Source organism: Ahaetulla prasina, chromosome 1 (assembly GCF_028640845.1).
Source record: "Ahaetulla prasina isolate Xishuangbanna chromosome 1, ASM2864084v1, whole genome shotgun sequence".
Classification (NCBI taxonomy): Eukaryota; Metazoa; Chordata; class Lepidosauria; order Squamata; family Colubridae; genus Ahaetulla; species Ahaetulla prasina.
This window is the reverse complement of record NC_080539.1, coordinates 61,653,540-61,681,456: the sequence shown is the minus strand read 5'-3', so window position 1 is coordinate 61,681,456 and position 27,917 is coordinate 61,653,540. Positions and strand designations below refer to the sequence as shown.

General features: G+C 41.8%; 1 protein-coding gene across 1 annotated transcript; it reads left to right on the top strand.

The window, feature by feature from the left end:
* On the top strand, positions 1 to 27,874 carry HHIPL2 (HHIP like 2). The gene is made up of 9 exons (XM_058165465.1): positions 1 to 613; positions 6,335 to 6,987; positions 8,006 to 8,149; positions 9,040 to 9,371; positions 13,586 to 13,712; positions 19,423 to 19,568; positions 21,237 to 21,318; positions 25,300 to 25,382; positions 27,158 to 27,874. Exons 1-9 carry the CDS (start codon positions 242 to 244, stop codon positions 27,571 to 27,573), a joined length of 2,355 nt encoding a protein of 784 aa, XP_058021448.1. The 5' UTR covers positions 1 to 241; the 3' UTR covers positions 27,574 to 27,874.
* The last annotated feature ends 43 nt before the right edge of the window (positions 27,875 to 27,917 follow it).

The window sequence follows — 27,917 nt, the reverse complement described above, 5'->3', positions numbered from 1 at the left end:
TCTCTATTCTGGACTTGTTTTTGGATGAAATCTATGGTGTTCAAAGGAGCAGATAACTTCTTGAAAAAGGAAGGAGGAAGGCGTGGAACTGCAAGGAGGCGGACTGGAAAGTTGCTTCTCAGCTCACTATTAGCAAACGTAATGAGACAGGGAGGGATTAGGGTGTATGTGTGTGCCTGCATGCCTGGAAACAAACCTGAGCAAACATTGGGCTCTATGCTGATGAATCACAGCTTAGAAGATGAATAAACCCAATTTTCCAGATGGACACATATCAGATTCACATGACCCCAGGAAACCTCCAGGGGAGAAAACTACTTTAAGCCTCCACAGTTCCAGGATTTCTCTCAGTGCATCTAATTTCCTCATTTGCATCTCCATACTCCTTTTGCAACATGCTGCAGTTCTCCTGGGACATCCTCAGTGCCTGGATTATGGTCCTCCTTTCCAGCCTCCTTTCCATCTGGAGTTTTGCTCTGCCTATGAAAAATTTGGCTGTTGTGAGCAAGAGAAGGACAACCACATTGCTGCCAAATACTGGGACATCATGGATTATATTGATCCTCAAGCTCAAAAACTATGTGGAGGATTCATCAAAGATATCTTGTGCCAGGTAAGGTAGTGGTAAGAAGCCTCATCTTCCTCATACGCCCTTATGATGGATATGATTGTTAGCTGTTTTGGCCTAGCTGAGAAATGGTGGGAATGGTAATTTAAGAATTTGCATTTGAGGTTCCCTGGAGGACTTTTCTGCTGGTAAGTAAGATGAGTCTATTGAATGAGCCAAAATTCTTCAAATTTGCTTTACATGCAAATTATTGTTTTAGTTACGGTATATCTCCCAGAATCATTTGCTTATGAGATGGACAACAATATAATTTAAATAGATAGATAGATAGATAGATAGATAGATAGATAGATAGATAGATAGATAGATGCCAACCATATTATAATTGAAAGATTCTGTTAAACTAAACCAATAATTCAAGGATGACTTAAGAGTAAAAATTTGCCTTCTGATGAATTCACAGTTCCATGTAAGTAGAAGCTGCAGCTGGAGAGAGTAATATTAATTTGCTCTTCTCTGCAAAAATGTAAAGATAGCTTGAAAAGAAAATAAGTGCTTATGACTGAACACAAACAACATTTTAGTCCCTGGTAAGCAGATTTTTCAAATTTCATACAGTACTGATTTGGGATAATATGTTTGGACAGTGGCAGCAGTAAGATAAATTATATATCTCTATCTATATAAAGCATGCTACAAGAATCGAAAATGTCCTCATATCAGTGTATGGAAGAATGATAATCTTCCTCTTGAATTGGCTTGTCTGTCAAGCTAAACCTCCCTGCAAGACAGTTGTGAGCGCAGGAAGAAGATTATGGAATAGTATATCCTGGTGGTGCAACAAAAAATAATCCAGTGTTCAATTTGATGAAATAAAAAAAAAATTGCATTCTGTCACAGGATTAGGCTGATTATTTCATGTTCAAGGGTAAAACCAAGTGACCTTTTTGTGTCTTTTCAAATGCAGGCTGAGGTAGAAACTCAGCAAATGAATAAAATCAACCCGCAGACCTTGGCATTTTGGTTTTCGGTTGCTATAAAGAAGGCGTTTTGTCTGCATTCTTAATGACCTGCAATAGCCATGCTCCTGAAGACAAGTCTTAGATTAGACAGCTGGATTCATAGAACAACTGTTGGAACAGCCACCCTCTACCCTCCCCACCTTTTCTGTCTCCTAGCCTGCTCCCTGCCTTGCCAAACCAGCCATCCCACCAGTGTGCAGGAGAGCAATGATTTTCTGGTGGAAAATCCTGGCCTCCTGCCTACGGTAGTCATTGATTTAAGGGTAGGAAGGGGTTTTCTTCTGAACAGAAGCCAAGTTGTTGTGATTTACCATATGCCAGCACTGAGCAGCAAAACAAAGAAACAAACCCCCAAAACAAAAACACAAAAAACAAAACAATCTCTGTTGGGAATTATTACGGACTGTACAGTAATTGAGATTAAATTGATTTTAAATCTAATAACAGCAGCAAGATTACTAATAGGACAATACTGGAAGAAAAAAGAAATACCTACAATAGAAGAATGGATATTGAAGGTTGCCAATTTGGCTGAGATGGTGAAGATATCAGCCTTTTTGAAAGACAATACGCAAGAAAGATACTTAAAGGAATGGAAAAAATGGATTGACTATATTCAAAGTAGATATCAGACTAAGAGTTATCAGACTGTTTTTGAATGATTATGATGTATTATTTTTGATTGTTTTTGGGGGAAGTTAGGAATTGATGATTGTAGGGGACGAAAATTTTTTAGCATATGTTTGTTTTATTTTTAACTATACCTTGTGCTCGTTCCGGGAAGTCGGGGGGGGGGGGTTGTGAAAGGAGGGGGGAGGGGAGGGAGGAAAGGGGGGGAAATTTTTCTGTAAAACTTTTTGAATAAAAAACAACAACAATCAACATTCTTCCAGCTTGCCATTCCTTTATCAATGACCTATATTACTGTATAGGGTCTGTCCTAATGTTGGTAAGTCAGCATAGAATTGTTTTCAGGATTCCATTTTGAAAATAATTGTACAGCTGTTGAACCCTAAGTTATTGTGAGGTTCAATGCAATTTTACAATTCATGTATGGACTTTATTATTTATTAATTAAATTTATTTTCCATCTATCTCGTTTCGAACCAACTCTACATGGCTCATGGGATAAAAATCATCAGAGATAAAATGAAAATGCAAACAAAGTAAAATCACAGTTACAAGATATGGGAGGGGAGGAGTGGGGGGGAGGTGGGATTGGCTCTTAATCAACCACCTCCAGTGTGATGCCCCCCTCCCCCCGTGGGCCCCCAAGCCATCTGGCACAGCCAGATCTGACCTTGTGGAAGGTCAGAAGGATGGGAGCCGATCTCGCCTGGGGGACCGGGGGTGGGGGGGAGATCTGCCAAAGAGCAGGAGCCACTATTTTTTTTTTAACAAAACAGAAAAAAATGGATTACATAGTAGATTTCATCTCAGTGCAAAGACAAACTTCAGAAGAGAAATTTTCTAAACAGCCACAGCTGGAGAGAAAAGGATTAAGCTAAATCTTATTGCCCATCTGTATCAAGTTTCATTATTATCATCTTATAGCTGACGGGTTTGCATTATGAATCTGCACTTTAAATAAAATATATTTTAATTACATCACTGTTAGATTCTCATATTCATTTTCCTAATAAAAAAACTCTGATGTCAGTAGTCTAAGCAGACTTATTCAGAGTTGTGCTATGAATCATGTCTATTTGGATCTTTTATCATGCTTGTTATGTCTTGGCACACTGGCCATTTCTAATTAGGCAGGTCCAAATCTGTTGGACTTCAACTCCCCAAATTTCCAGCCGTTCACTGTGGTTGCTGAAAGCTGCAGACTAATGCATTTTGAAGGTTTACATAAATTAATAAACAAAGTTGTTATTAACTTCTAGAAGAAAACATGATGTTTAATCTCTTTTTTCTCAAATAGAAACCCCAAATATCCTAAGATTCTGTTTTTAAATGCTTCTTTTATTTTTTTATTTTATTTTATTTATTTATTTAATTTTGTCATAACAATATACACAAGCATCATACAAAAAGATTATATAATATATAAACATATATATGAGGAGAAACAAGGAAGCATAAGCATATATATATATATATAGGAAAAGAACAATAGGACAGGAACAGTAGGCAAGTTTGTGCTCTTATGCACACCCCTTAAAGTCCTATAAGGAATGGGGTGAGGTCAACAGTGGATAGATTTTGGTTAAAGCTTTTGGGGTTATGAGAGTCAGGTAATGCATTCCAAGCACAGATAATTCTGTTACAGAAGTCATATTTTCTGCAATCCAAATTGGAGTGGTTGACATTAAGTTTAAATCTATTGGTAGCTCTTGTATTATTGCAGTTGAAACTGAAGTAGTCTTTAACAGGAAGGACATTACAATGTCCTTGGACCTTTTCCCATTAGGGGCAAAACTGTTGAGTGAATGAGAGTAAAATGGAAGATGATGATACACCAGTAACCTTTGAGTTTTTGAAATTGCATCCAATCCTGAATTCAAGAATAGAAAATTAACTGGGGTCAGCTTCAGACTGGGATATTTGGGGGGCCCAATCCTGATGCTTCCTAAAGAATCCAAGGATTTTTCTGATCTAACTGGGTACTATATATCCCTGAAAATCCCAAATTGGGGTCCTACTGGCAGAAACATCACCATCAACAGATCCGCATGTATAAAAACAATTCTCCTGGCTTTCCAGCAGAACATTTCTGCATAAGCAAGGGAGAATATTTTTTTGTCCATTCTGAATTTCAATCCGCAAATTAGGATTGTTCTTTAAAATTTTGATTGATTAAAAAAATCTGCAGCTGTATAGGAATCTGATTTCAAGACATTCTTTTGTAGGAAAGGAATATCATGCAGTATGCTTAAACACCATCCGGATCATCTAATATTAGGGGCTCTCAGGTAGAAAGAAAGGAAGAATGATAGATAGAGAGATGCTTACACAAGCAGAAAATGTTTTACAGCTGCTATCTAGAATGTAGCATTTACACACTGCTGACCACTAAATCTATGTAGATCTAAAGTAAAGACTATGTAGTGAAAGGAAATTTTTCAATGAGCAAATGGAATCATTAAACAGTGGGCACTGTGGGAATGAAATTTTCATGTGCCCAATTCTTGAGGGAGAATAAGAATAGCAAACAGAACACCCCTTCAATTACCACCTCACATGGAAAAATGAAAAGCAGCAGAGGGGCTGAGGTTTTTTTAATTGTTAAGGCAATTTAATTCTTATGTCAACCCAAAGGAATGTCTTAACTTTAGCCATGCTTAGTCACAATGGATGTTACTTGTATTCTTTGATATAGAAACAAAGCAGGGATAAGATTTGGACTTTAAGCAATAGATCACAAACCTAAGGAAATGGTGGGAAAATGGGTATTGATTTTTTTAAATAAGTAGCACCTTTGTAGGTTTCACTTATTTTAAAATTTCAAACTGTGTATTCTCCTACAGGTAACATGATTTAAAAGACCCATACGAATCAACCCCCTCTATATATTAGGCATTTTGCTTAATCTATGTGATTTGAAAATATTTAGGTTAGAAAGTTTTCTTAGACCCGTGTGACCCACCGACCCGTGCGCTCTCACAGGGAGGGACTCCTCAGGGTGCCGTCGGCCAGGCAGTGCCGACTGGCGACGCCCAGGGGAAGGGCCTTTTCTGTGAGGGCTCCCACCCTCTGGAACGAGTTTCCCCCAGGACTTTGTCAACTTCCTGACCTTCGGACCTTCCGCCGCGAGCTTAAGACACATCTATTCATTTGTGCAGGACTGGACTAGGGTTTTAAATTTTTAAATGTCTAAATTTTAGATTTGGTTTTAAATTGGTTTTTATTATTTATATGTCTATTTTAAATATTTGACCTTTATAATAAGTTTTTTAGATGAATGTTTTATTTTGTATATTTATGTGTTTTTTATATGGCTGTACACCGCCCTGAGTCCCTAGGGAGATAGGGCGGTATAAAAGTACGAATAAATAAATAAATAAATAAATAATAGAGCTCCTGAATCACACTGCTGACCTTGATTGCTGATTTGTTCTCTCAGACCAATCTCGTCAGGAATTCTTCAGATAATTTATTTGCATGGTAAATGCTGCTGAATGCTATTTAATGCTGCCATTAAATATACCACATAGCAGTTCATGGGAAAGAGCACTGCTAACAGAAACCACAATTTAAACATAGTAAATTGAAATAAAAGCTTGGCTTTAACAGAATAAATAAGATGTATTTTAGATAACTTCAAAAAGTGCTGTGAAAATATAAAATATGTGAGGTAAATGCAACTACAATTCATTTGCCCTAAACTCTTCAAAGAATACATGACTTTTTCTGGAACCTTCTCAGGTACTGGACCCCCATTAGAGATCTAAATTTATTTTATTTTATTTTTTTCACTTTTAGCCTGGAGTCAAATAATACATTCTTAATCTGTATGCACAACAGGGAAGTCCAGATTTAATCTTCCACATTGCAATCAATGGGTTAATGACTATGTTCGATCCAATGTATTATTTATTCCTCCATTCTGCAGGAAAAAATTAGAAATATTTTTAGACAATTGTATTCCTTAAGAACACGAAGTCTTGCCGATATGAAATGTCTTTATAACTATTTATTCACAATTGAGTTAAGCAGATGCAAATGGTTGAGTGGATGCAAACAATCACAGCCCATTCCATAATGTTTCAGAGAATAACAGTGTTCTAATCTTTAACAGGAATGCTCGCCCTATGCAGCCCATCTTTATGATGCTGAGAACCCCCAGACGCCCCTTCGAAACCTCCCTGGTCTTTGTTTTGACTACTGCTCACAATTCCACCTCTACTGCCATTCCGCAATCACACTGCTTACAGATGACAGGCACGTTCAAGAATGGTGTGAGAAGAACAGGACCCATTTCTGCAACATCTTAAACATTCAAGATAAAGACTATTGCTTTCCTGATGTACTGAAGAATACTGACCTTAACAATAATTTGGGTATTGTGGTGGCAGATAAGAAAGGTTGCCTTCAACTGTGTCTCAAAGAAGTGGCCAATGGGCTGAGGAATCCGGTGCTCATGGTGCATGCCAATGACAATACCCATCGGATGTTTGTAGCTGAACAAGTGGGCCTTGTGTGGGTTTTCCTCCCAGATGGAAGTAGATTAGAAGAACCTTTTCTAGACATTAAACAATTGGTGCTGACCACCCCCTGGGTTGGGGATGAGAGGGGCTTCCTTGGAATGGCTTTCCATCCCCAATACAAAGAAAATGGGAAATTCTACATCTATTACTCCTACCAGGACAAGAAAAAGGTAGAAAAAATCAGGATTAGTGAACTGATGGTCTCCACAGCTGATGTCAACAAGGCAGATATAACCACAGAAAGGTAATAACCCCTTTTCTCTACTTGCTTTCTTCCAAGGCTGAGGACATATTTGTTCATTTCATTGAGATAAAACCTTATACGGCAGGATAGACCAAAATAGAATACTAAGCCCATGGATAACCCATTTCAAAAATCAATCAATCAAATTAAGAAACACTTATACAAATCCTACAAATATATGCAATCTATTTTTCTGCTGCTAAGCAAGAGAAAGAACATTGTGGAATTAAGCCAAGAGCACATTTATCTATGGTGCATATCAATCTTTAGCCTACATCATTTTAGAGCAGTGGTCTTTTAACTGTTTGCGACTCTGAAGCTAATTAAAATTCTGATCTATAAACAGGCTTTTCTGTTGTTTTCACTGAGATATGGCATGATTGATATTTTAGGGTCCTGATTTAGAAGTCAACCAATGTCCGATTCAGAACTAGGATTATTCATGAAGGTACAGAGGAGTCCTTAAAAAAAGCTTCATGAGTTCATGTTCTTTTTAATCCTGCAACCATGCTTGAATATTCCCATTTCAAAAGGCAGGGAGAGTTATGAGTCCATTCTGAGATGACAATGGCCTATGCAGAAGATCATTCAGAGCTTCAGTCATATTCCAGAAGAAGCAGCAATGCTGCTACAACATTCAGAGTTGTGCTGACTAGCAGTTTGAATTCAAAATCATAGAAGGGTTTATTATACTTTGCTCGACAATTAGTGGCTGTATCTATCCTATCATCATGGAACCGTAGATGCTAATGGACATTGTGTCCTGACCCAGGTTTTATCATGTGCCTCTGATCAGCTTCAGTAGAAACATAGAAATAGCAAAATAATGCTAATGTCCTTTCTTTGCTTAGTGTAAGAAAAGTTAAACAAAAGCACTAAGTTGATAAGCTGTTGTGATTAATGCTTGAATAAATAATCTGTTTGCAGGAAATCCTTGAAAGCCATCCAAGGACTCCAACTTTATCTATGTATGTTTCTTCTTCTTCTCCTTGCACATTGTTTCTCTTTTCTTCTTTAGGAATCTCTTAGAGATTGAACAACCAGCTGCGAATCATAATGGTGGCGAGATCCTGTTTGGGCTAGACGGTTACTTGTATCTGTTTACTGGAGATGGAGGGAAAGCTGGGGACCCTTTTGGTAAATTCGGAAATGCTCAAAACAAGTAAATATATCTACCTTTCATTGCATTTAAATGGGAATGGTTATATAGGAAGTTTGTTAATATAAGCAATTGAATAAAGCTAGTTATTGTAACTATTGCAAATTAAATTTTATTATACTGAGAGCCAGTTTGATGTAGTGGTTAAGCCATGAGATTAAAAACTGGAAGACTGTGAATTCTAGTCCTGCCACAAAGCCAGCTGGGTGACCTTGGGCCGGTCACATTCTTTCAACCCTAGGAAGGAGCAATAGCAAAACACTTATGAAAAACCTTACCAAGAAAACTGCAGGGATTTGTCCAGGCAGTCTCCAAAAATCTGACTGAACCGAAGGGGAAAAATCTTTCTACCATTTTTAAAAACTATTTAATAAAACTGTTTTAAATATTATCGATAAAATGGCAGGAGTGCGCTTTTCAAATAATGCTGCAATTTATTAATATAAACTATTAAATAAAGTTACTAACTGCATATGTCAATAGTCCCTTATAACAAGGGAAAATATTTATCAGAACATATGTTCAACGCACGGTAAACAAACAAACCAATTAGATTTCTTTAAATACTGCTCACATTTGAGCATATTATTGTAAATATTAGTATTCTGAATGTGGAGATCAAGCCTTGGCTTAAAATTTCATTCAGGAGATTAGTTCCATGATGAAATAAAAAATAAACCAAAATTTCCTCTGCTTCCCAAACTAGGCTAAATCTCTACTGAGGCTACTTCACAACTACATAGCTAAATTATTTGCTGAGTAATACAATATATTATTTCATCTATAGCAGTTTAAATCAAACCAAACCGATTGTCCATTTTTAATTTGTTGTAAACTTAACTTGTTTGTCCATGCCTTTAACAGTGCTTTCTTATGTTTTGCTTTTTTCTTAGGAGTAGCTTGTTAGGGAAAGTTTTACGGATTGATGTGGAAGGAAAAGGTCCCCAGGGGAGGCCCTACCGCATTCCCCACGATAATCCATTTTCCTCGGATCCCAAAGCTCGCCCCGAAGTCTATGCATACGGTGTGAGGAACATGTGGCGCTGCTCTGTGGATCGGGGAGATCCACTCAGTCACAGAGGAAAGGGACGAATTTTCTGTGGAGATGTCGGCCAGAACAGGTTTGAAGAAGTGGATATAATTATTAAAGGAGGGAACTATGGTTGGAGAGCCAAGGAAGGGTTTGAGTGCTATGATACGAAACTGTGTCAAAACTCGTCACTAGGTAAGTATTGTAACATCTCAGGATTGCTAATAAGATGAACGGCAATGTGTAGACATCTCTAGAAGCTTGCTACTTTCATTAAAACAATGAAAGCAGTGTTATGGCATGGAAACCCCTTTCATGCATACAGATAACATCACAATACACTTACCTACATCCTTAGATGTAAGTGAAGGCCCCACAGCAACGGTCAACCTACTGCTGAAAACAATCAAAGAAATTAACTAATCAAAAATAGACATACATAACTCCACCCTGGTAGTCATGGAACTGTCTACATTTAATCAACTGAGCCATTTTGCATACTTAAGGAAAATTGTTGGTGGGAAATAGAATAGAATAGAATAGAATAGAATAGAATAGAATAGAATAGAATAGAATAGAATAGAATAGAATAGAATAGAATAGAATAGAGTAGAGTAGAATTTTTATTGGCCAAGTATGATTGGACACACAAGGAATTTGTCTTGGTGCATATGCTCTCAGTGTACATAAAAGAAAAGATATCTTCATCAAGGTACAACACTTACAACACATAATGATAGTCATAGGGTACAACTGTTGCAGAAAATTGTTGCAGAAAAGGCTAACCCTCATCAATACGTGGCCTTATTTTTGTCTGCCTGCTCCATAGAACAAGCAATGATATAACAAAGCCTTGCCAGTACTCCCTGGGCACAAAAACTCGTAGAATATGAGATACAGCACTAAAATATTAGGAAGTGGGCGGGGTTATGTGTTCTCCAAATCATGGTTTTTAAAAAAAAACAAACTAGTTAGCATGTTTATGTGCTGCTAAAAAACTGGCATGGAACATATAATGGGAACAGGGTCTGTCAAATCACAAGTCTACAGTACATTAAGCTATCCATTTCCTAAGAGATGCAGGCATATTTAGGAGATATAGTGAAAGAACCGGTGTCATGGTCAGATCATTTTCTTCTTCGCCTAGACTTTCGGACCGCCGCTCACCACCGCAGGGAGACGGAGCCAATGCGTTGGTTCCGTCCCAGGTGCCTGATGGACCCGGAGAGGTTCCTGACGGAGCTTGGGCCGTTTCCTGAGGATCTTACCCACGGCACGACTGAAGAACTGGTTGCGGCCTGGGAACGGGCCGCGGCTGGGGCTTTGGACCGTGTCGTGCCTTTGCAGCCTCTGACCCGGCGTAGATCTCAATTGGCTCCCTGGTTTTCCGAGGAGCTGAGAGAGATGAAACGCCGGAGAAGACGCCTAGAGAGTACTTGGAGGTCTAGCTGTTCCGAGGCTGATCGGACACTAGTGAGGTCCTTCACTAGGACCTACCTAGTGGCAATGAGGGAGGCGAAGCGTTCCTACGTTTCCACCCTCATTGCATCGGCAGATAACCGCCCGGCCGCCCTGTTTCGGGTGACCCGTTCCTCCTCTATCAAGAGGACGGGATGACCTTACAGGGACGAGCTGAGGAGTTTAACGGTTATCTATACGATAAAATCGCTCAGCTTCGGGATAGTTTGGACCAAGATTGCGATGATCCAGCCGGGATGACAGAGTCGCGTCTTGTTGAGGTTATGTGGGATGAGTTTGATTCTGTGGCTCCGAGGACATGGACAGGTTGCTGGGAGGTTACATGCAACTACATGTTTACTGGACCCGTGCCCTTCCTGGTTAGTGCTGGCTGCTCAGGAAGTGACACGAGGCTGGCTCAGGGATTATAAATGCTTCTTTGATGGAAGGGTTTTCCCGCCGCCTTGAAGGAGGCGGTGGTGAGACCTCTCCTCAAGAAGCCTTCCTGGACCCAGCTATTTTGGGTAATTACGTCCAGTCTCCAACCTTCGCCAGGCGAAGGTTGTAGAGAGTGTGGTTGCATGGCAGTTCCCCCGGCACCTGGAGGAAACTGTCTATCTAGACCCGTTCCAGTCTGGCTTCCGACCCGGTTATAGCACGGAGACGGCTTTGGTCGCGTTGGTGGATGACCTCTGGAGGCCAGGGACAGGGTTGTTCCTCTGCCTTGGTCCTATTAGATCTCTCAGCGGCCTTGATACCATCGACCATGGTATCCTGCTGCGCCCGGTTGGAGGGATTGGGAGTGGGGGCACCGTTTATCGGTGGTTCTCCTCCTATCTCTGACCGGTCGCAGACGGTGTTGACAGGGGGCAGAGGTCGCCCTCGAGGCGCCTCACTTGTGGGGTGCCTCAGGGTCGATTCTCTCGCCTACCCTGTTCAACATCTATATGAAGCCGCTGGGTGAGGTCATCAGTGGTTTCGGGTGAGTTACCATCTGTACGCTGATGATACTCAGCTGTACTTTTCCACCCGGACCACCCCAACGGCGGTCAAGTGCTGTCCCGTGCCTGGAAGCTGTACGGGTCTGGATGGGGAGAAACAGACTCAAGCTCAATCCTCCAAGACGGAGTGGCTGTGGATGCCGGCACCGGGGTACAGTCAGCTGCATCCGCAGCTGACTGTTGGGGGCGAGTTAGTGGCCCCAAAGGAGGTGGTTCGCAACTTGGGCGTCCTCCTGGATGGACGGCTGTCCTTTGATGAACATCTGGCGGCCGTCGCCAGGAGGGCCTTTACCAAGTTCGCTTGGTTCACCAGTTGCGCCCTTCCTTGACCGGGATGCCTTATGCACGGTCACCACGCCTGGTTACGTCTAGGCTGGATTATTGCAATGCTCTCTACATGGGGCTGCCTTGAGGTGCACCGGAGGCTGCAGTTAGTCCAGAATGCGGCTGCGCGAGTAGTAACGGGAGCCGCCGTGGCTCCCATGTGACATCGCTGCTCCGTAGCTTGCACTGGCTTCCTGTGGTCTTCGGTGCGCTTCAAGATTCTGGTAACTATCTTTAAAGCGCCCATGGCTTAGGACCCGGTACTTACGAGACCGCCTGCTGTTACCCTTTGCCTCCCACCGACCGTGCGCTCTCACAGAGAGGGTCTCCTCAGGGTGCCGTCCGCCAAACAATGTCGGCTGGCGGCCCCAGGAGTAGGGCCTTCTCTGTGGGGCAGTGACGCCTGGACCGAACTTCCCCCCGGCCTGCGTCAAGTGCCTGATCTTCGGACCTTCCGTCGTGAGCTCAAAACATATTTATTCATTAAAGCGGGACTGGCATAATTATTGATGAATTTTAATTGGGTATTCTTATATTTTTAAATTTTAAATCTAAATTTTAATAATTCAGCCTTTTAAAATTTGCTCTTTTTAACTGTTGTTTTAAATTGTATATATTTTGTTCTTATTCCGGCTGTACACCGCCCTGAGTCCTTCGGGAGAAGGGCGGTATAAAAATCTAATAAACCATAAACCATAAACCATACTCCGGATCTGGATGTTTTTCTCAAAATGGCAAAATGTATTGTGGAATTGTGCCACAAATTCCACCTCTCTATCAAAAAGTGGCTCATGTAGCTTGTAACCATATGTTGATTTGGGGATTTGGCCTTCCTTGGCCTTTCTCTGCAAACACTGCAGCTAAATCCTTTCCTGGGTTTCTAAATAAGTGTGTTACTTCTATATATGCCAATCAAGTAGAAAGCCCTGCCTGAAAACATTTAACATTTTGTTTACCTCTCAAAATAAATAAATAAATAAATAATCCTTAAATAGATACTTGGGCAGGCCTCTTACTTATAAAACTGTTTACATAGTATGTTGTAGTCATCGTTGGGTCAAATGACAAGTACATTAAGAACACTTAATGTACTTAACCAAGAATAATATCATGCAAATAAATTTTCTCTAGGTAACACATAGTAGAAAACAATACCTGAGTGTGTGCTTATTGCTCAAATATTAAGGAAGTAGTGTTCACAGAAATGGTGCTCTATACTAGGGGTCTCCAGCCTTGGTCCCTTTAAGACTTGTGGACTGCAACTCCCAGAGTTCCTCAGCCAGCTTTGAGTTGAAGTTCACAAGTCATAAAGGGACCAAGGTTGGAGACCCCTGCTCTATACTACTAACTGAATGCCCTGAAAGGGGCACTGGACTGTTTCTGCGATACTATTCCCCCAATAAACTTTTCTTAACTTGGGTTTGTTTTGTATAGCTATAAATCTTGAGGTTCCTCTTCCTCTGCTGGTTTGGCTATTTAAGGATTGACACATTGGAAATATAGATTCTTATTAGCAGATAATAATCGTAAGTTAACATTGGCATTGCTCTTGATCAGGAGATTTTTTTGCTTCTTTTTAGATAATCCAACAATTTCAGTCGAGTAACTTCTATTTCTTTTTAACAGAGGATGTACTTCCAATATTTGCTTATGGACGTTCTGTAGGAAAATCAGTCACTGGTGGATATGTTTATCGAGGGTGTGAATCTCCAAACCTCAATGGTCTTTACATTTTTGGTGACTTTATGACTGGGTAAGGGACAGTTATTTCCATTTACTTTTAAATACACTAAATTATATAATATATGGAGAAGGACAAAGTTTATTGATCACAGATAAAATTCTGTTTATCTTGCCTGAGTATGCGAAACATTTGTTTCTTTTCGACTGTTCTCAGTGTTATCCATTATGATTATTTATTTATTAATTAAATTTATATACCTCCTATTTCACCGTTGAGGTGAGATGATTATGCTTATTTAATGCTGCAGTTCCCACCAAATTTAAGAGGTTCTTTATCAGCTTTTACTTCAAGCTGGCCATTATAAGTCTTTAGCACATTCAGCCCAAATATGTATCTGGGATTATATATTTGAAGATGGTGTGACCCCATTAAATTAAGGCCAGTGGCTAGCAAAACATGAAAGTACATGAAGTGACCATGGTAGAGAAGTTCAACACCATCTTTCTAAAGGTCTTGTTCCTGTTTTAATTGCTGTCACTGTCTATATAAAGTTTTATCACCTTTTTTTACTATTGGTTCTGTACTAAAAGACTTGGTGGGCATGGCAGGGAAAGGATACTGTAAAATCTCCATTTCCACCGCACTACAGGGGAAGGGTACTGTAAAATCCGCATTTCTTCCTGATCAGCTGGGACTTGGGAGGCATAGAATAGATGGGGCAGGGCCAGTCAGAGATGGTATCAGTGGTAGGTTGCTATCAGTTTGCCCCAGATCGGGCAAACCGGTGGCAGTGGCGGGGGCTCTGCCCACCTGCCAGGACGCTTCTTCACGTGCTCACAAGCGAACTGGTAGCAATGGGTTTAACCCTGGGTGGTATTTACCGGTTCTCCGAACTACTCAAAATTTCCGCTTCTGGTTCTCCAGAACTGGTCAGAACCTGCTGAATACTACTGTTGGATTTGGGCAATAACGAGGCAGGAGACCAGGATAGTGACAACAGCTCTTTACTATATGGTGAACCCAGCAACCCGGGCTGGGAAAATCCTCTCTTTATATACAGTTTAGCCAGAGGCTTCATCCAATCAGCAACGTGCTTTTTCCCCGCTCAGTTTTCCCTCCACAATTCTTAAAGATACATTACACTCCTTCCCTCCCAGAGAACACTTTACCAATATTTACATAAAATTAACATCTTATTTTTCAACGTAATCACGCAAGTAGACTGGGCGTCTCCTGACTCTTTCGGACCTGCGCAATGCATTTTCTGGGAGTGAGTCGAGCTGACCGGAGGGACTGTTTGTTCCTCTCAGCTCCTCCTCTAGGCCATCCGGCCCTGGATTATTGGCAGAGTCGTCCCTGCTGTTTTCAGGAGGAACCGGTTGGCGTCGCTGGACCTCCTGGAACTCAGATAAGTCCCGCGTTTGCCCCGGGTTTGAGTCAGCGGTGGATTCATACATTGAATAGTCAGGGTCTGTTTCGTCTGATTCTGCTTTACCGGTTATGCGTTTCCTTATTTGATCTATGTGGCGTTTCCATACCCGGCCATCCTCTATCTCTACTAGATATGATTTTGGTCCTGTTATTTCTAGGATTTTTCCTGCTAACCAGGTCGGGCCCTCGCTGTAGTTGTGTGCCCACACTAAGTCGCCTACTGCCATCCCTCTTGTTTTACCGTGTGCCCCTTTGTAACCGTCTGGTGTGTAGTTTGGGTTTAAACGGTCTAGTGGGCACCTAAGCTTCCGACCCATTAATAGCTCGGCCGGGCTGCGGCCAGTTGTTACACAGGGGGTTCTGTGTTGGACTGCTAGAAATGTATCGATTTTTGTTTGCCAATCGCCTGGCCTGATTCTGGACAATGCTTCCTTTGCGCTCCGAACGAAACGTTCTGCAAGGCCGTTCGTCGCAGGGTGGAAAGGCGCCGAGAGGACATGTCGGATGCCCTCCTCTGCCAAGTACCCCTCAAACTGGGTTGCCGTGAATTGCGGGCGTTATCGGAGACTAAAGTGTCGGGCAACCCGTGGGTTACAAATAGGTGCCGTAGGACTGAAATCACGGCATCGGCTGTCATGGATCTCATGAGAATGATTTCCAGCCATTTGGAGTAGGCATCGACTACTACCAGAAAGGTTTGGCCGTGGAAGGGGCCGGCAAAATCGATATGGATCCTAGACCAGGGGCCCTGGGGTCTCTCCCATTCCCGAATCGGGGCCGTTGGGGGTAGCGGTCTGGACTCCTGGCAGGCCTGGCATTTCCCTACCCTTTCAGCAATTTCCGAGTCCATTAAGGGCCACCACACATAGCTTCTCGCTAGACCCTTCATTCTCACGATCCCTGGGTGGCCTTCGTGAAGGAGATCCAATACCTTTTTCCTCAATTTCTCCGGGATCACCACTCGATCCCCCCATAGCAGGCACCCCCCTTGAGCTGAGAGTTCCCCACGTTTTTTTACAAACTCTTTAAAACGCTCGCCCGGCGCAGCGGGCCAACCTCTTTGTACCCAACCAATTACAGTTCTTATTGTAATGTCCTTATACGAAGCCCGAGCCACCTCTTTGGATGTGACTGGGCCAGAGTCCAAAGAGTCAATTAGCAGAACTGGTATCCCGGAGTGGGGTCTTCGATAGTCTCTGGTAACGGGCATCTGCTCAGGGCGCCTGCATGCCTAATTCCTTCCTGGCCGGTTTAGTAATTTGTAAGAATACGCTGCCAGGAAGATAGTCCATCGGGTCAGTCTGGGCGAAAGTGCCACGGGCGTTGGCGGTCGCCTGCCAACAGACCTAGCAAGGTCTATGGTCCGTGATGATTTCAAAATCACGACCAAATACATATTCATGGAATTTCTTTACTCCGGAGACTATAGCCAAGGCTTCCTTATCAAGCTGGCTATAATTCCTTTCAGTTGTTGACATGGGTCGGGAGTAAAATGCAATAGGGGCTTCTGTGCCATTTGGGAACCTGTGGCTGAGCACAGCCCCACCCCATAGGAGATGCATCGCAGCTTAACACTAATGGCAGCGTGCCATTGTATTGGATAAGGAGGCTATCACCGATAGGAGGTTCTTTACCCCTTCGAATGCCCTAGCTTCCGCCTTTCCCCAAGACCATGCAGCCGTCTTTGCTAGTAATTTATGCAGCGGCTCAGCTACTGTTGCCTTATTCCTTAAGAATACCGCGTAGAAGTTGACCAGACCTAAGAATGCCTGTAACTCCGTTTTGTTCTTTGGAACCGGGGCCTTCCTGATGGCCCGTACCTTGCTCTCAGTGGGGTGAATTCCTTCCCTGTCTATCCGGTAGCCCAGGAATTCCACAGACTCAACCCCGATCTGGCATTTGTTCAGTTTAACTGTGAGACCGGCAGACCGGAAAATGCCCAAAACTTTTCGCAGCCTTACCCCTAATTCCTCTAGATTCTCAGCGGATACCAGTACATCGTCAAAGTATGGTACCACCCCTGGTAGTCCCTGCAATAGCTGCTCCATTAGGTTCTGAAATAACCCTGGAGCCACACTAACCCCAAACTGTAACCGGGTACACTTAAAAGCCCCTCTGTGAGTCACAATTGTCTGCGCTTCGGCTGTGCTGCTATCTACGGGCAGCTGTTGATAGGCTTGGGCCAAGTCTAGCTTGGCAAAAACTTGCCCTTGCCCCATTGAGTGCAGTAAGTGCTGTACCACCGGGACGGGGTAAGCACTCTTTTGCAACGCTTTGTTAAGCGTTGCCTTATAGTCAGCGCAAATCCGGACCGACCCGTCCGGTTTGACTGGGGTGACTATAGGGGTCTCCCACTTAGCATGGTCAACTGGCACTAGAATTCCCTGGTTTACTAGCTTGTCCAGTTCCCGGTCAATCCTGGGCTTTAGGGCGAACGGGACCCTCCTAGCCTTTAGACGGATAGGGGCAACTTGGGGGTCTAAGTTAAAGGAAATAGGGGTCCCCGTGTACTTGCCCAGGCAGTCTCTGAAAACGTCCCCAAATTCCTTCATGAGTGCGTCTTTGAGGTTGACTTCGTTTCTGAAGATTCCAGTCACTCCCATGCCCAATGCTCGGAACCAGTCCAGTCCCAACAAGCTTGGCAGGGTCCCATCGACTATGGTGATGGGCAGAGTTTTCTTGTATTGTCCATACTCGACGTGGACGGACGTTACCCCTCGAACAGGGATGCGATTTCCTTGGTAGTCTTGTACCTTTAATTTCTGTGTTTTCAGCTTGCGCTTTGCGATGGCGGGTAAGGCTTTCACGAGGGTGTCCCAGGACATGATCGTGATCGCTGAGCCGGTGTCCACCTCCAATCGGCACGGCACCCCCTCAATCTTTGCTTTCGTAAAGATTTTTTTTCTAGGCGTGTTGTTGCGTGACCCACTCTCACGACAGTCTGATTCAACTTCGCGCCTTTTTTGAATTGACCAATCACGGGCTGCTTCGCCGTTCCCGCGCTCTGGTTGGTCAGTTTGAATTTTTGGCGGGAAGGTTGGGGTGCTCGACAGACCTGTGCTAGGTGCCCCTTCCTTTCGCACCGCCGACAAGTGGCATCCTTAAATCTGCATTGTTGTCGTTGGTGTTGCCCTCCGCAACTCGCGCAGTCACCCCGGTCTTCTTTCTCCGGCCTCCCGGTGTGGAAGACTCCTTCCTCCTCCTCACCGTCCGATTCGGCCTGGACCTCTTCATTGTGGACCGGGGTTGATTTCGCACCAGCCGTTGGTGCGACCTGCTTTTGTAGGGTTTCCGCCGCTTGGGTAGACTTCTCATTAGCCCTGGCTTCATCCAGGGCGTTTGCCAGCGTCAAGTTGCTTTTGGACAGCAGCCGCCGTCGTAAACGGATGTCCCTGACCCCACGAATGAGTTGCTCCAGCAATGCCTCGTCCAAGTCTCGGAACTCGCAATGGTTCGTGGCTTTCCGCAGGGCTGCCATGTATACGCTGATGGACTCGCCCTCTTGCTGCCTACGCTCCCTGAATTCGTACCGTTGCACATACTTGGACGGCGTTGGTGCATAATGGGCTTTCAATAGGGTCTGTAGAGTTTGCCACGGCACCGATTGTACCGGCGTTGGCTCCGCCAACGATTCTGCGGTGTCGAAAACCTCTGGACCGCAGTGGCTCAGGAAATACGCTCGCTTCCTGTTGTCTGAGACTCCTTGGAGTTCGTTCGCTTCGAGGAAACACTCGAAACGAGCCATGTATGACCCCCATTTCTCCTTAGCTGGGTCGAATGGCGCTGGCGGTGTGTAGCTGGACATCGCTGCTTTCCGCCCCTTGTTTGCTGGGTTCGCGTCTTCCTGGTGACTTCAGCTTTTTTCCTGGCTCTCTTAGCCTCGAGATCCCACCTTCGTCGCCAGTGTTAGATTCGGGCAATAACGAGGCAGGAGACCAGGATAGTGACAACAGCTCTTTACTATATGGTGAACCCAGCAACCCGGGCTGGGAAAACCCTCTCTTTATATACAGTTTAGCCAGAGGCTTCATCCAATCAGCAACGTGCTTTTTCCCGCTCAGTTTTCCCTCCACAATTCTTAAAGATACATTACAACTACCTCTGCTGAAGTTCTAATCTAAGCTTTCAAATGAAAGTTTTGAAGATCTTTTTTTAGAGAGGCTGGGGGCTGAACCTACCAACATGGACCTATGACCTTTCCTAAGTGAATGCGGTAGGCTCAGGATCACCAAGGTTTAATTTCATTTTTGCATAAATTAACTGTGTGTACTACTATTATTTTTTAAAACTTCGAACTATTGTGGAATAACAAAATAAAAATAAGATTAAATTTTCTTTCTCCATTCAGTCGACTTATGGCTTTGCAGGAAGATGAGAGAACAAATAGATGGAAAAAAAAGGATATTTGCATTGGTAGCATAAAAGCCTGTGCTTTTCCAGGACTCGTGAGTTCGTACAGCAAATTTATCATCTCTTTTGCAGAGGATGAAGCAGGTAACCTGTTTCTTAAGTCTTATTTCCCACATCTTAAAAATGGGGTGTTTGGAGGATCTAATTTAAAGAAGTATATGATTAGTACAGGGATACCTTAGTCACGGCCTTGCCAAAATAGAATTGCCATCTGGTCTGAAACCATAGAGATAATCTGCTGGGAATCCTACCCTCCATGACAGGTTTATAGGTAGAAGCTGGGGATAGGTCTTTTTTTATAATCACCTTCACATCTGGAGCAGGCTTCCCCAGAGATTTCACACAGGAGTTAAAACAGTATTATTCTACTAAACTTTTGACTTGGGTGAAATCTACGTACCTTCCTTACTGGCTCGAGAGTGCATGTGCTGCGCTCGCTCACTTAATGCGCGCGCACATCACATGCATGTGCAGACATTCTGCACATGTGCAATACCTTCTGCGCATGCACAGAAGGTAAAAAACACATTATTCCTGGTTAAAACCAGGAAGTAATGACATCCGGCAGGCAGATTACTGAACTACCGGTCATTCATCGCTACCGGATCATGCGATCCGATCCGATCTGGTAGCATTTCACCCTTACTTTGACTTGAATTTATTAGGCATGCATGCCTTTTTTAATTTAATTTTGGTTTATTGTGTTTTCTGTTTATTCTTGCTTTGTTTACTGCCAATATGTTTTAATTGTTTGGGATAGTCTACACATATTGTGTACACTGCATGTATGTGTAATTAACTAATTACACTTGTATGATTTTATGCTGACTTTCCAAAGCATGCCTATGGTCACAGACAACATTTTTGAATAGGAAGGCACGCTTGAAAGGTTTAGAGCTTGCTGTGGATGCCCTCACAAAATGGCTACTACAGGAATACTTGAAAAATTTCTACCATGGCCAATTCCCAAAACCATTTATCAGAAAGCAACTTGTTAGGTTGCTCCTGCCATGTCTGTGGGTCTCACGGAGATAACTTAAATATGCTAATTTTCTTATGACTTGTTTCCCCTCAAATAGACATAGTCCAAAAGTCCTGAGCTTCAGCTGTCATCTACTTTACTTCCTAAGGATGCTTGTGGGCTAATGTGAGGCACACAGATCAATCTAGAACCAAAAATTACGGTTGAGGCAGATACTGTATGCCACTTTCCCATCAAAATGTGCTTTCAAAATTAAAAACATCTTTAAAAATTTAAAGTGAAGAGCAGATGCCAAGAGAAATGTCTGGTCATTCATGCTGCATAGTTCTATACCAGCTAGAGCAAGGGTGTCAAACTGGCGGCCCGTGGGCCAGATGCGTCAGGCCATGGCCACCCCAGTTCCGCAAAGGGGAAAAAACATCACAATATGTTACATGACAGCAATGTGACGCTGCAAGTTTGACACCCATGAGATAGAGTGTTGTTCTTGTTTGTATTAGAGGTAGGCAGGCATGGTTTACTAGCAATCAATAAAGTCAAATTAACTATATTTGTTATCCTACCAATAGATTAAACCTTTCCAGCTTTATATCTGCCAGATACTGGAAGAGCAAGAGTGGGAAAGAAAGACAGACTGGATGGTTATAGTACTCAGCTGCCTTCAGCCTAATGGGACCTATAACAAAAGCCAAAGGAAAACCAAGAACTAAATCAGTCTTGTCCAAAGTAGTCCTGCTATTAATGCACATCCTTTCTTTTGTTGTCTCCAGGTGAACTTTATTTTATGGCTACATCTTATCCAAGTGCCTATGCTCCAAGTGGTTCGATTTACAAATTTGTGGATCCAGCAAGGTTAGTACCTCTTCCCAGATCTCGAAAGTTCTTTCTTGAGCTACTTTAAAAGAAAAGGGAAGAAAGACATCCTCATGAATCAATCTGACTTCAGTTTCATGAATGACATCTGCGGATGGATTTATGTTTTTGAGAAGTTACTCTTTCTTAATGCAGGAGCGCACAACTTTTATTTGTATCTTTTTCCTTTGCAGCTGGGAAAACTTTTTCTCCCCTCAGGGATTAGGGAAGAGAAGAGATTAAAGCCATATTTTTCAACCTTCGCCATTTAAAGACGTGTGGACTTCAGCTGGCTAGGGAATTCTGGGAGTTGGAGTCCATCTTTAAATGGCCAAGGTGGAGAAACTCTGGATTAGAGAGCACAGTCTGTATCAGTCCCGCATTGAAGCTTTATAAAACAAAACCTGTCAGAAAAAGCTGTCCAAGAACTAAAAATGTGGAATCAGATGAAACACATTTAGATATAAACTTTAATTTATGCTCTGACAACCTGAAAGATTGTTTTAATGATCTCAAAAACTGCTTCTTTACAGGGCCTGAACAAATAGTTTGAATTCTTTAGCCCCACAACAAAAACTTTATTTTCTCTGCTCAGAAGTCAAATGAACATCAGTTCATGTGTGTGAGGGCATTGTATGTGGTGAAATCTGTAACATTTTAAAAAGCACCCCTATTTAAAAATTATTGGTCACATCAATATATGTTCAATGTTCTGCTTTTTCATCATCCTGGTCCGTTCATCATTTTAACCCCAAAGCAAAGAAATTATATTAGTGTGACATATGAACAACCCCATACTCTTGATGTTGGTTAGTGTCACTAAGAAGCAGTTAATTTATTGACTCTGCATCTTTCCTCCCACCAATCCCAATCCAGAGGAGTGTTTATATGATCACCAACATGGGAAAAACAACAACAACAACAACAGTGATGCAAGTAATCAGTGTTTTAAAAGAGGCAAGGGGATAAGCCTGGGCCTGTGCTCCAAAATCTGTTTAGTTCACCTCTCTGTGCATCTTGTTTTCATCACTGGAAGCTATCATGTTCTTCCTGTTCTTTCTGTTCCATCTTGTTCTTATTTTAGAGGATAGTTTTTTCCCAGCCAATGTCCTCCAGATGTGTTGGACTCTAATTCTCATCTGAAGCCATGTTGTAGTCCAAAATATCTCACCAAGTGCCAGTTTAGGGAAGGCTTTGGTAAGCAAAACTCAAGGAAAGTTGGCCTGTAGGAGACTCTGCGGGACTGACAGCATGGAAAGCAGACAGAAATATATCTTTCCATTCCATCTAAAGTAGATGTATTTATTTTAAAATGGAGGATTACCGTAGAATTTGTCTGCAACTGAGGAACGAGTCTAGGACAAACATGAAAACTCCATTGATAGACTTGAAGTGAAAGCATTGGATATTCTACACAAGAGCAAGCCACACTAAGAAAAACAGCAGCAGGAGCAGCAGAAAAAGCAGAAAAAATTGCTGCTGCTCTTTTTAATGAAAGGATAGAAAAAAATTAATGTAGGAAATATAATTTATACTTTGAAAAAGGGAACTATTTACATAAGAAATGTCAGGATTGGTATTTGAGCTATTGATTTCAGATGATTACACCTAAATAAAATAAATAAATAAATAAATAGATTATACCTAGTTCTTGTTTAATGAACGTTTGCAGTTACAATGGTAACTTTACAACCAATCCTCACATTTACCGCCTTTGTGGATCTGTACAGCAAAGAAAAGCTGAAGTAAAATAATAAACACAGTCATGATTTCACTTAGTGACTGCTTTGCTTAATGAGCTGAGCTGCTGGTCACAATTGTGGCCATTAAAAGAGGACTACCTGTATATACAAAGCAAAACTGCCATGCTGAGCCTATAGTTTGCAGCTACTGGTTTTGCTTTTAAATAGGTCATAACTTTGAGTTGTTGGAATAGGAATTGTATGAATGCAGACATGTATTTTAGGGAATGTGAAATCCTTTTGACTTTTGTTTATTCTATGCAGTACATACAATTCTATGTATTTGTTGCAGATATCTATATATTTAATAGATATTAAGCTTATTCTCTGGTGTTCTCAGTAAAATTAGGACATAAAATGGTAACAGGTCTGGGCCACTATAATGTTGAGGAGACAAAATATAGGATTTAAACATGGGTGAGAAATATGTGACCAGTAGTGGAATTCAATTTTTTAAACTACTGGTTCTGTGGACGTGGCTTGGTGGGCGTGGTGTGGCTTGGTGGGCATGGCTTGGTGGGCGTGGCAGGGGAAGGATACTGCAAAATCTCCACTCCAGGGGAAGGATACTGCAAAATCTCCATTCCCACTCCACTCCAAGGGAAGGGTATTGCAAAATCTCCATTCCCACCCTACTCTGGGGCCAACCAGAGGTGGTATTTGCCGGTTCCCCAAACTACTCAAAATTTCCGCTACCGGTTCTCCAGAACCTGTCAGAACCTGCTGAAAAACACCCCTGGATATGACCCTTCAGAAATTCTTTTATCCCTTCCCTCATCCCAGGGAGGCCAAGGGTTAGAACCTAATAACTCAAGGACTGCTTTCCTTTAAGATATGTGGCCAACCATGACTGTCAAGAAGTACTATACAGTGTTACTATGGAAACCAACTCTTTGGTGGTGAGATGTCATATGACAGCTCTTTTCTAGCCACTTCTGGGGGCACATCCTCCCCCCCAAAATAGGCAGATGTCAAGGGAGGTTTATTTACTCAGGAACTCTTTCAGTCATGTTAATACGGTTTACCAGCCACAGGTCTACCTTCCCTTTTCTCCTATAACCACAGGTATTTTTTTCTGACAAAATGTTCCTAGTAATCTCCCAATTTTCAAACTCTTAATACATTTTGTGTTAGATTAATAAGGTTACTGCTACAATATGGGTTGCCTTCCTTCTGGCCAACATATCTGCCTGTGTTTAAGAGCAGAGCCTGCAAAATATACAAACACAACTTTGATCTCATTGGCAGGTTATGTAAATTAGGAGTAATCTCCATTTTAATTAGAAAATATATTAGCAACTTCCTTAATTAAAGCTATTATTCTGTCAAGGAAAGGATTAACATCAGGCTTCAAAACAGGGCAGCAAAAAAAGGTTAAAATGGTGATTGCATTAGTGAAGCCTATCCTTTTTTAGGCATGTCTTGACTTTTTGGATACTGTCCTTCGGTCCCTTTATTCAAAAGGAATAATTATAACTAATAGCAAAAACTCCAAAATGTCTTTTTTTTTGTTGCATTTACCGTATTTTTCAGAGTATAAGATGCTCCGGACTATAAGATGCACCTATCTTTTTTGGTGAGAAAAACAAGAAAAAGAAATCTGCCTCTGCCTCCCAGCAATTTTGCCTCATTGCAGCAAACAGCCTGCTTTACTTTCATTTTCATTTTCAGCATAGTTTGATTAGCACAAGAAAAAAAAATCTGCTCTCAGCAATTTACCTCCCTGCAGCAAGCAGCAGAGTCCCGCACAGCAATAGACAATGACAATCCGTGGAGCTTGAATCAGCTAAGAGTTGGGAGGCCGATCCAACGGACAATCAATTTGTGCTAATTAGGCTGTGCTGAAACTGAAATGGGCTGTTTCTTCTTGCTGCTTGCTGCAAGGAGGTAAATTGCTGGGAGGCAGAGGCCAAAGGGTGGGGGGCAGTGGGTGGGCGGGGCTACATTCGGTGTATAAGACACACCCAAAATTTTACCCCCTTTTAGGGTGGAAAAAGGTGCATTTTATACTCTGAAAAATATGGTAAATTAAATTCTTTGAGTACTGTTATTACCTTCTTTGTATTTAATGATTTTCCTGTTTGGAAAGGCCCAAAAGGCCTGCATCTCTCAGACTGCACACCTTTGAATTACTCAAAAATTAGGTAACCTCCTTCAGCCCCTAGGGTAAAAAAACGAAACTTCTTATTCACATTGAGATGCCCAGATATATTTTTTTGTGATCCAATTTGTGTTTTAGGAGAGCTCCACCAGGAAAATGTAAACAGAAGCCAGTTCCAGTGAAAACAAAGAGCAAGCGGATCCCATTTGTTCCAACTGCAAGTAAGTCAATAAGGGTTTGCTCTGCTGTTTATTTTCACTATGTAATAGTACAAATATTCAGACATACTGAAAGGAAAGATTTGTTCAGCTTTCAACACTTTCTTCCAGGTCCCAAGAAGTCAGTTCTACGTTGTTTCTGTTCTTATTCCCACCTCTCACACATAATCCCTTGTCCAGATAATGTAGTTGGTCATTTCTGTGCTCATTTACTGATAACATGATAGCATGATTTGGTAGTGCTTTTTAATTTGTGGTAAAAATACCATTGGAAGTAAGGAAAAATAGTTCTGGGTGGATGCAGCTTTTCTTCCCAAATGGGAAAATACTCTGGAAAGGACAGAGGAAAGCTGAGCTAATGGGCAAAGTTACTGATCTCTAATCAAATCCATTGAAGCAAAGGGAACTGAGCATCTTAGCAAGTAATTCCTGGAAACCAGGGCTGGGGTAACCTCTGGAACGATTGGGTTTGAGGATCTAAATAATTTATTTTTCCCCCAACTCCCCCAACTCTAAAGAGAAATTTTATGACAGTGAGAACAATTAATTAGTGGGATGGCTTTTCTCCGGAAGCTGTCAGTACTCCAACACTGGAGTTTTAAGAAGAGATTGCACAAACATTTGTCTGGAATGGTATAAGGTCTCCTGCTCAAACAGGGAGTTGGACTAGATAGAAGAACTCCAAGGTCTCTGCAAACCCTGGAATTTTATGTCATTCTTTCCTTAGATTTTGTTCATTATTTAGTTGTAGGTTTGATTTTGATACAACTGTTCTCAAAGCGACAAACACTTTCTTACCCATTAGCTCTCATTTAAAAAAAAATAGTGATAACATTGTCAATAGTGATACTGCTTTTTAATGTTCTTAAGTCTTACCTTAACTGATAAATATAATAAAGAACTGCCTCTAAGCTTGCTTGCTTGCTTGCTTCCTTCCTTCCTTCCTTCGTTCCTTCCTTCCTTCCTTCCTTTCTTTCCTTGAAAAAGTAGCATCCAGGTTCTTTGATAGTGTGATTAATATACGCATAAGGTATATAGAATTAAAAACTATTGGAATAGAAAATCAGCAGAGGGTGATTTAATATTGTTGGGAGGAGGAAAGGCTATCTGGTGATGCAAATATTTGTGGTCACATCACATGTTGTGTTATGTACACTGAGAGCATATGCACCAAGACAAATTCCTTGTATGTCCAATCACACTTGGACAATAAAAATTCTATTCTATTCTATTCTATTCTATTCTATTCTATTCTATTCTATTCTATTCTATTCTATTCTATTCTATTCCATTCCATTCTATTCTATTCTATTCTATTCTATGTTGGTATGGTTGGTATGTCTTCTTTCTTTTCTAGACTTACTGTAGTGTAAGTTAATTTCTAGCAACTCTACTGCTAAATTTGGGGCCAAAATAATGAGTTTAGTCACAGGAAATCATGGCTTTGTAGGCTATTTGTGTACATTAAATGTTTGATTTAGGCAATACTGTCTGTTAATTACCTCCTGTACAGTTGCACTTTTAAACCCAAATAGCTACAGATATGGGCGTGGCATTTAAAAAATGTTTATAAGTTCATATTTTTTTCTTTAATCTGCTACCCAGATCAATCTTTCAAATGTAATTCCCATGGTTGAATGAAAATGTGATCATGCCTTCCACTAGTTTTGCAAGTAAGGGAAAAATGTGGGAAGAGATCATTGCTTGCTCTAAGGCAGCATTTGTAAGTCATCACTTTGCTAATGTGAATTATGAACTTTTAAACCATGTTTTCTCAGAGACTGTGTCTGAACTGATCAAAGAGCGCCTTACAACCCAGTCTTCCAAAACAGTTGTCCGTTCTAAAGAACATCCCCCTGCTTCTTCTGGCCAGAAACGGAAGAAGCCTGCATCCCACAGAAACTCTTTGAAGCATGGCCCAGCAGATCCTACACGTTCTGGTAAAAAGCTGCCAACAACACAGCGTCCCAAAGGCCAGGGTTCCCAAGCCAAATCTGATGGGCGAACACAAAAGGAGAAAGCACCAGTTATCTCAGGAGCAAGAACTCAGTCCCCCCAGAAGAGAAGATCACAATTAGCTGGAGCCTTGAAGAAACTGTCACCATCTCCAAAGCTGAAAGCAGCAGCTAAGGAGAAAACACTGAAGAAGGGAAGGAAGAAGAAAGAAAGGGTCAGTACAAGAAGTTCTGTTTGAACATCCAAAATGCTTCCAAGAATCAAGAGAAGGGAATCTGGATGGGATTGCCAAGTGACTCATTTTACTTCCAAGTGATTTTCTGATTCCAAGTGAATCAGAATGGCATATAGATATTATACAAACATTTTTAACTTGAATCTACGCAGCTTTTCAGACACTGACCACACCAGATGTGGTGCATTCATTTAAATGTTTAATTTTTTAAATGTTTACAACTAGAAACTTAACCATCCCAGATGTTTTCCAGTTAACTGCTCTGCACAGGTCTTTCTCTGAGAATTGCTAAGCAGACACTCTAGTGGGCACTTACTACAGTCCACCAAAAATAAAACTATATCATG

Coding starts and splice junctions, on each gene's coding strand:
- HHIPL2 (XM_058165465.1), top strand. CDS start 242: ATGAATAAACCCAATTTTCCAGATGGACACATATCAGATTCACATGAC. Junction 6,988..8,005: donor GCAGATATAACCACAGAAAG/GTAATAACCCCT, acceptor TTTCTTCTTTAG/GAATCTCTTAGAGATTGAAC. Junction 25,383..27,157: donor CCCATTTGTTCCAACTGCAA/GTAAGTCAATAA, acceptor ATGTTTTCTCAG/AGACTGTGTCTGAACTGATC.